We start from the raw sequence: 9,238 nt of genomic DNA on the forward strand, positions 1-9,238 counted from the left end.
GTCTCACGATCAGTCACCTCCACCCCACCAAGGCCGTTGACGCTGCAAATTCTATTCAAAAGAAATGAAATCTTCATTTCTTTTGAATAGAATTTGCAGCGTCAACGGCCTTGGCATGGTGGTGGTGACTGATCATAATATGAATTGGCTGCAGTGGAGCCGCCTCCGTGTTCTAAAAAACGTATTCTCAAAGTCTGAAGGAAATGTTGAACGGTCGCTGCTGGGATGACGGCTACACCATAGCTCAGTGGTTAGAACATTGCTGGCTACAAGCGAGGGTCCCTGGTTCGAGTCCTGGTGGTGACAGTCGCCTTTTTCTTCAGACTTTTTTTCCGTTCAACTCCCTGATTCGCTTGAGTGCTGTAAATCAACTAATTTTCGCTGGCGATTTAATTTCGCTGATTTCGCCGCTGGGTACCTAAAGGCCAAAGTAAATCGCAGGCCAAAATTTGACATAGAGGCTAGTGATGCATTATTGAGCCATGGCTGCATGTGAGGGCAACGAATACCTATCGATTTCTTTTTTGGAAAACCCAAATCGGCCAAAGTAAAATGACGGCTAAAAGCTTCTCACCGGCCAAAATTTGTTGAGTTACAGTACTTGTGTGATTTGTTCGTAAAGCTAATTGCATGAAACCATGAAGTAAGAACCTAACCAGAAAGACAACTCTGTGAATACGTTAGTTCATGTACTACGCAGTATCTCACGAAGAGTTGTGTTATTCTCGAACGGCTTCAAATATTTCTTGTTTACTTTTTATAGCTCTGCAGTTGAGTAATAATTATACCATAAACCCGGGAATCGTTTGCGCCCGTTTTAGTTCTCGAATTGTGATGACAGACCATTTTACGCCCGCAAACGTGTGCGGGTGGAGTCAATTTGATGATTGACTCGAGTCTACAGTTTCGCGTTTCGCGCCCACTTACTTTCGCGATTTCACACCCATCGCAAAAAATCCCGAACGTTTCAGGATCGCGCAGGTTTCTGGGTCGACAGTACCGTTGATCCGCTCTCCACACCATGTCGCTTCCCAGTTGGTTTTGAGACCGGGTGCGGGAATCGGATCAAGGCTTTCAAGTACCAGTACTACTGCACAACAACAGAAGCGATCAGACTTGCCATGCTGGACTGTGCACATTTTCACTCCAGCCTTACCTACAATGGCACATGTTGTGTATAGCAGTGCTTGCGTCGGTTCAACATCATACATTGATGCATGCGCTGAAGTCGCTTCACGGGTTGAAGTTCGACAGGGGAGGGGGAGGGGGGGGGGGTGAGAGAAGGGAGCGGATCAACGGTACTTTGCTGTACCCGACGGGTTTTTTTGGATAATGACTTCACCTTAGCTCATTGCTGGCCTGCATATAGAACGGAGGTCCCTGGCTGGAATCCTAGTGGAGACAGTCAATTCTTGGGTCAGAACTTTTCCCTTTTCAATCCCTGAAAATGATGAATGTATCGGACAACTGAAATTTATAGAAAAGCAAAAGGACCAAGGAACTACAAGTTACGCTATAATGTCCACTGACACCACCAGTAACTAAACAATCAGCTCATGCGCTAACATGTTCCTTGGTCCTTTCCTTTTCTATAAATTCATCCTTGGCTCTCGATCTGAGTCCATTCTTGCACACCTCTTTTTCTCTTTGTCTATTGTTGTACGTGCAGAGGGAAATACTATACAGTGCAGGCTATTTCCACCTTGCCTCCACAGCAGCATGTGTGACAGGAAAAGCAACTCCAATACGTTCTACTGCCGATGTAAATCAGGCTACTCCGGGCGTTCCTGCACAGATGGTGAGTTTGCGTGTGTGTGTGTGTGTGTGTGTGTGTATTTGGGTATGTGTGTGTGTGTGTGTGTTTGGGTGTGTGTGTGTGTGTGTGTGTGTGTGTGTGTGCGCGTGTGTGTGTGTGTATTTGCGTGTTTGTGTTAGTGTGTGTGTGCATGTTGTGTGTGTGGGTGTATTTGTGTGTATCTGGGTGTGTGTGTGTGTGCGTATGTATGTGTATGTTCGTGTGTGTGCAGTCGGGGCAGGTGAGTGAGTGGCAATTTTTCTCTCTCTCTCTCTCCTTCTCTCTCTGCTTCTCTCCTTCTCTCCCTCTCTCCCTATCTCCCTCTCTTCGACCACAGATATAGATGAGTGTGTTTCCAGCACCAGGCCATGCAATGCCACTCAGACCTGTGTCAACACATACGGTAGCTACACCTGCCAGAACGGTATGTTGACAGTATTTCGACGTGCTTTCTCTCCCTCTCTCATGTTGTGGCCATTCCTTGCTGCATGGAGGACCAGGTTTGCCATAGACCAGCTTGAGTCATTCAAACTAACTTATTAGTAAAGAACATACACACTGTTTTCAACTTTCCCTCAAACCGTTGAAAACATACTCACGTTGGAATATATGTGCTCGCATCCACACACGCCCATGTGCATACACCGCAACACACATCCATATGTAGGCACATGTGCAGACTACAAAGAAGTGTTTTTTCTGTTAGAGCAAATATGCTGCAGAGTGTGCTACATAAGAGGAAATAGAATTTTTTACTTTCTCATCTGATGTCTTGCATTTGATTTTCTTCCCTCGCCCTTGCTTTCAGGTGTTGAACCTTGTGCGGCTGGTTCATCTTCTTGCAATGTAAATCCGGCGGCTGATGATTGCAGCCACTGCACTGATGCTGATTCTGGTAGGTGCTACGGCGATGAGATTTGAACTACTGTAGAAAAGAAAAAAGGACCAAGGAACTACAAGTTACGCTATAATGTCCACTAACACCACCAGTTACCAAACAATCAGCTCATGCGATAACATTGCACGTTCCTTGGACCATTTTCTTGGTCCTTGGTCCATTTTCTTTTGTATAAATTAATCATCGGCTCTCCCTGTGAGTCCATTACTGTGGAAAGGCTAATCGTAATGGTTAATTTGTTTGTAGCGTTTCTGGATCAGGACCAATTCATGATGAAATTCTTGTAGCTACTGATGGTTCGAGGGAATGGAAATTTCACTGATCCGGATTTCAGGGGTTTAAATAAAGAGATGACTTCTACTGTACCGTGTATGCAAAATTTCGATTTTCGGACCAATTCGCGATGACATTATTGTAGCTATATAGTTTGAAGGAATGGAAATCTTAGCTATCCGAGTTCCAGGGTTGTTGTTGTTGTTTGGCTATATTTAGAGTGGAGTTCCAAAACAGGCCTGAACCTAATGACAATGGTCCCACTGATAATAAGTGAAAAGAAAAATATATAAAAATAAGCGGACAAACAGAACAAAGAAGAAGATAAGTTAGATAACTAATATGAGCACGGCAGCAGGGAGGGTTGAAAAAGAGATGATTTGTACTGTACCGTGCATGCAAAATTTCGATTTTGCAGAAAAGGTTGAGTGAAAACGCTCCTTTGGCTAAAATCGCTTAAATATCACCGGCGCTAAAATCAGCCGTTTCACAGTAACAGCAAGATTATTGGAGTTTACACGTTCGATTATAGGCAGATTGTTCTCTGTATTATGAGTCGGTCCCCCTGATGGGGAGGGCCCAGTTCGCTCACTACCCGGCGGATGCGTCACTATGCTGTGAAGGGAAACCACCCAAACGTGCATGGATGCAGACACACTGGACCCAAGTGGGTCCAAGATTCTGTAGAGAAGCCAAGATGCACGTTATTTCCGACGTGACGCGCCATTTCACGTCAAATTTGGCGTAAAACTCCAAATATCGACTGGAGCTGCAGGTCACTTGCGCTGTGTTTGGACGCGCGAGCCTACTACCGCGAGCTGAACTTTCGCGTCACGTCGGAAATAACGTGCGTCTTAACCTCTGTTGTGTTGTCATGACTCCTATAGGGCATGAACTAATGTACTCTTTTTTCTTTTTCTTTTAACTTTGTTTTACTTCGCTCTAAAGTTGTCATGACTCCTATAGGGCATGAACTTTCTACTTCACAGCGGGGCCAGAGTCATTACTGTGCTGACTGACTGTTGATTCTACAGTAAAACCTGGTTTAAGCGACCACCCCACGGTGCAAGCAAAAGCGGTCGTTAAAGCCAGGTGGTCTTTAGAACCAGGTCCCGCAGTGTGTGTGTAGAACTGTCGGTGCATGGAAAACGGTCGTTAAGAGCAGGTGGTCGCTAAACCCAGAGGTCGCTTACACCCGGTTTTACTATAATTGTAAGAAGATGTTGTGGCAGTTTTCTCCACAGATGATGACTTGACTGAAGTTGATTTTTGTGAATTCTACTTTTTTGTGTTATTCTTGTTAGAGGACGAACGGTTGTCCAACTTGCTGAGACGCGTCGAGGAGAAAGTGGAGAGGAGAAAGAATCGCAAGACGAAGAACAAGGAGCGCTTTCGCAAGCTTCTGCTGCGCGTCAACAAGATCGCCGAGGCCATACGGCAGATTGCCGGCACCAATGGCACGGATGTCAACGCCACCTAGAGAGGGAGGGAGAGATCATGGTGATGCGAATACAAGCCTGACAACTGATATGGCAACATTAACGTGTTGATTGGAACATACTGGACTTGTGCTGAGTTTACACTGACAGCGACAGGCAACAGTAACCGTTCTACTAATTTTCACTGTTGATTTAGAATTTCACAGTTTTATTGATATGAATTTAGGCCGAAACAGTCTGGCTGTCTGCATCATTGCATCATTGATTTTGAATTTTATATAATTTATCTGCACCTGCCGAAGAACTGAGTTCTATGCGTGCTTGCTCTTTATTTACTCGATGTCAAACCTTCGCTCCAACACTTCCATATAATTATATTTCCTGATTTTCTTGCTCTTTGCTGTCGCTTTGGCCGACCGATTTGTGTCCATTCTCCGTCTGGATTTGCTCCCCTACAGTCTCACCCCCGCCCTTCCTATAGCTTTATTGACACTTGACAGATTCACAGCCTCTATAATTATTCTGTTGAGCAATGCTTCTTTCCTTCCTCTCTTTTGCACAATACCACATGTTTTTTTGGGTTGAGTGACAGTTTATAGACGGAGCCACATCACACGACGGCCCACTAGGCGAACGATATACGTTATTACTTCAAGTGCTGTCATTTCACAAATTTTCGGCGTGCTTCTATTTTCGGCACTTTCGATGCATCTGTTTCATACCTAAACTTTCAATAACCGAGCAAACACTGATACACTTAATTAAATAGGGGAACTGCTTCTCTGTGCCTAAATTTCCTGTTCACCTAATCTGGCCTTTTGCTCTCATACCGAACAATATGAGCACGTAACATTTCTGACATGAGAGTACAGTGATGTACTCTTTGTTCAACCCTAGCAGGCTCTGTGAACACATCTGTACTGTACTCCACATGAAGTCTCATTGCCAGTTTTAACTTAAATGTGCAAGACAATTGCCTGTTTGATGCATTGCGCACAGAGAAGATGCACGGCGTTTTCGCGTCGCAGCTGGTTATTAACCCTTTGTGGGTCTTACTCAATGTATGTGAGGGGTGGTCACGCAAACACGCGTACAAACAACGAGCCATAACTCAAGTTCCGTGAGTTGTAGGTATGGGTAAACTATATATTTTCAAAATCTGTATGCCTGGACGCGTCCAGAAAACACAAATATGACTATGTCCAGGCAAGGATGTGACCCGTGGTAGCCCTTCAAGTTGAGAGAAAATACAATTGCGAACAAAAAAGCACAAAAATCACAGCACGAAGTGCATACCAAGTTCGTGATGGAGCTGAAATCCTATGATAAACAATCAGGCAAGCGCTACGTCTTGGTGAAGAATATATGCTCCTAATCCCGTCCTTGAACTCCAATACCTCGCCATCGGCGATGCACCAGCAGCAACAGTTCCACAATATCACAATTTTGGTTCGTTCACCTCAGCGCCGCTCGCGTCAGATTCACTCTCGCTCAGATGAGTACTCAGGCGCGATGTCACGCGTGCCGTGATTCTCACGGCCAGGCGAATCAGCTGATCGCACCTGACAAGTCCTTGTGAGAGTTGCTGTTGCTGTGCTTCCTCGCTGGTTGGTAAATTTGATTTCTTCATTCGGGGACGATTAATTTGAGCTAGGAAGACTCAACGGAGCTCTCTTTCTCACGACATTACACTGGAAATCCTCCAGAGACATCCAGCCTAGACTGGTGCCGTCAGTGTCCCCAGAAAGCTTTTCTGACACGGCTTCAAGAGATGCACTCCCATTCTCGAAATGCGCGCATGGCGGATGGTCGTCTTTTCCAATTTCACCAGACTTCAGTCGATCGATACTGCAAAAATTTGTATGGTAAGTATGGTTGTTTTTTACACCGTTGGAAAGCCTGGGACCTCAGCTACGAGTGGAGCACCATTTTAGTTGTCTCCTAGCAACAAAACTCACAGAAAATGCGATTTTACTGTAAGGGTCACATACGACCCTTACGCTTATGTGAGACCCATAAAGGGTTAAAGGTAAATATTATACCAGAGGTTTCTTTCTGGGTTGTTGAATTGCCGGATATTATCATGCACGTGCATGGTCGCATTAGGGCCAGCAGCTGTGTCCTGCAGTCCCTGAGCGGCCGGCTGAGGGGAAGTATCCGCTGCATACATGATGTTGAGCCATCTGTGCGACACTTGATGTCCGGATCTTTCCATGCTGCCTATCCTGCTGCTCATTGCCACATTGGCTTGCCTTGATCATTTTGTTATACACATAATGTAGTAGTAGTAGTAGAAACAATTGAACGAATTCACGGTTCCGGCTAATTGCTAATGCCTGCAATGCAGGAACTACTGTACTCTCCAGATCCACTCTGCGCTGTGGTATTATAGTGTCAGGTACCGGTACGCGGTATCCCCTTGCATTGTTTAATCATCTCACAGTGCTGGTTTTTTTACAGTTGGCTCATTCTGAAGGCTTGAAAGTTGAAACACTTCATGAATCTTCTGATTTCGCAATCTGCATTTTGTATAACTAATTCGTATGCAACGACGCAAGTCCACACAATCCTTTCATCTATCAAACGTTTCTTTCCCTTCTCTTCAAGATGGTACAGGATGTGGCAGACCTTTGGAAAGATATAACCATAAGAGTTGGAATAAAAGCAAAGAATGAAAGAAAGAGACAACACATCAACATACATGTACAATGTACTACACATGTACATGACTGTACATTGTAGGTGATGTCACTGATGTGTGTCCAGAAGGAGAATGCCATTGTGTTATCGTTGCAGTTGTCACTTGTCAGGTGTCACACCTCGTGAAAGTGTGACTAGTGTTTCTGGCTAGGTAATACAGTATTCACGGTGTTTGTCTACAACCATTCCTGTATACACATACATGCAGTCATGTACATGTACATGTATGTGTATGTCCGTTTACACAAATATTTGAAATGTGAAAACACTTGTTTGTCTCGATCGGAGCAGGACAGCAAGCATGTGATTCAGCGACAGAAAGCCTCTGGAGTTGAACGGATAGACAATAAAGTAAGTACTAGTATTACTATTATGTATGCATGATAGCCAGTACATGATTGTACTGTATGTGATCTGGCTGGCCGCTAGTAGTAGTATTGTAGATCGTTCTTCTACTAAAGAACCACACTGCAGGAGCTGGTGGCTCACTTCCTGGACAATACCGCTTTACGGTGATCATCCTCCAGATTTTCTCCACATCCGGCACCTTTCGTTGCCCATACAGACCGTGTGATCAATGCTCGTTTGGCGGTTTGACCGTTTCTCTGCGAGCTGGAGGCTGATCCGACCGGAATTCCGTGGGTGATTGTGGAAAATAGCCGAAAAGGATACATGGCAGCCAGTAGACATTATAAAACATCATTGTCCTCATCTTCCGTTCTCTACATACTGAATGTGATCTGTGGGATGTTACTGCCCTGTGTGCTTGACCGTGTGTCCGTGTCTCATCGGTTCACACATCTAGTCAGTATGGAGTGTCAAGGCAGTTCCCCCCCGATTCCGGAACTACAAATTTAGTTATAAACTCAGAACGAGTGAAACAGTGTTTATCCCAGATTTATTCCTTCGCAGCTACACTCAGATACGCATGAACGGGCAGCTTTCTGTATTTCCTCATTGTAAACTCGTAGTCTAATAATACAATGACTGCCTTCTGAATTTCAGCCTCCTCACAGGCTCACACTGTCACGGAGTCCATTCAAGAATCAAGATTGTATTTTCTTGATTCATGCAGTCTACGATGTCCATGAGCGGTAGATTTGCCATGCTCTCTTCATGCCCATCTGTTACCGTTGGCAGTCTTACATGAATCCTTCTACTTTGCAGTAAACATTACTGAAATTCTGGAAACGTCTATCTCACGATTCCTCACTTTGTTGGTGTATTTGTCTGCCATGTACATTGTACATGTACATGTACATGTAGGTTACATGTAGGTTGGTCTCCCTGCAGGCGGTGAAAACATGACTGTTACATGTAAAAATTGGATTGTTTCTCAATGCATGATTTCAATGCGTTCAGAAACAATCCAGCCTGCTCACACCAAAGTTTCATGTGAGGTTGTGAACATAGCCAATCCACAAAATTTACTACAAGACACTAATCTTGACGGGACTCAGATGGTGACCCAAGGAAATGAATAATTATTGTGACATGGAAATTGTGGGCACAAGTTGTGCGATCGAGTCCAGCAACTAAACCAGATTTTGAACAATCAGACGTGCAATTTACCCTGCTGTGGGCTACCAAATCTCCCAGACCCTGCTGTTAAAAGGACCTAACCCTTGTGCCTGCTGGCTGCCTTGCTTCCCTCTCCTTGTCAGTTTTGTGATAAATTGAGCGCGTTTGACTGTTCAAAATCTGGTTTAGTTGGTGGACTCGATCGCATAACTTGTGCCCACAATTTCCATGTTACAATCTTGATGGGGATTGGCGAAGTTCACGCTTGTTGTGATTTAGACTCAGAGAACTCAGGTTATGATACCTTCGAGAAGTAGGCATTGGCGGATAATGCCCGAAAAGATGGCAGATTCTGCTCGAAAAGCAGTGAAATTGGCAGAACCATACAAACCTTATGGCAGGCAATTCCTCGAATTCTGCTCGTTTTCTTTATCCACATACCAAACATGCATGAAACTTACCAGAAAAAGTACCGAATTCTGCCAATTTTTCTGCCGGCATTATCCGCATATGCCTATCGAGAAGAGAATCTCCTACCACTACCAGAGCCTTCAGTCAAGTGAAGTTCTTTGTACATGTACAATATTATTGGAAATCGGGCCACCTGCCTAC

At 44.6% G+C, this 9,238-nt stretch overlaps 1 protein-coding gene across 1 annotated transcript in view; it reads left to right on the forward strand.

The window, feature by feature from the left end:
* LOC135825597 (neurogenic locus notch homolog protein 1-like) overlaps window positions 1-5,296 on the forward strand; it is a 12,145-nt gene extending 6,849 nt beyond the window's left edge. Inside the window, exons 6-9 of the mRNA XM_065338203.1 lie at window positions 1,670-1,798; window positions 2,133-2,219; window positions 2,604-2,690; window positions 4,271-5,296. Coding sequence (XP_065194275.1) covers window positions 1,670-1,798; window positions 2,133-2,219; window positions 2,604-2,690; window positions 4,271-4,446 — 479 coding nt within the window. The 3' untranslated portion in view covers window positions 4,447-5,296. The remainder of the gene's footprint in view (window positions 1-1,669; window positions 1,799-2,132; window positions 2,220-2,603; window positions 2,691-4,270) is intronic.
* The last annotated feature ends 3,942 nt before the right edge of the window (window positions 5,297-9,238 follow it).

This window comes from Sycon ciliatum, chromosome 10 (genome assembly GCF_964019385.1).
Source record: "Sycon ciliatum chromosome 10, ocSycCili1.1, whole genome shotgun sequence".
NCBI lineage: Eukaryota > Metazoa > Porifera > Calcarea > Leucosolenida > Sycettidae > Sycon > Sycon ciliatum.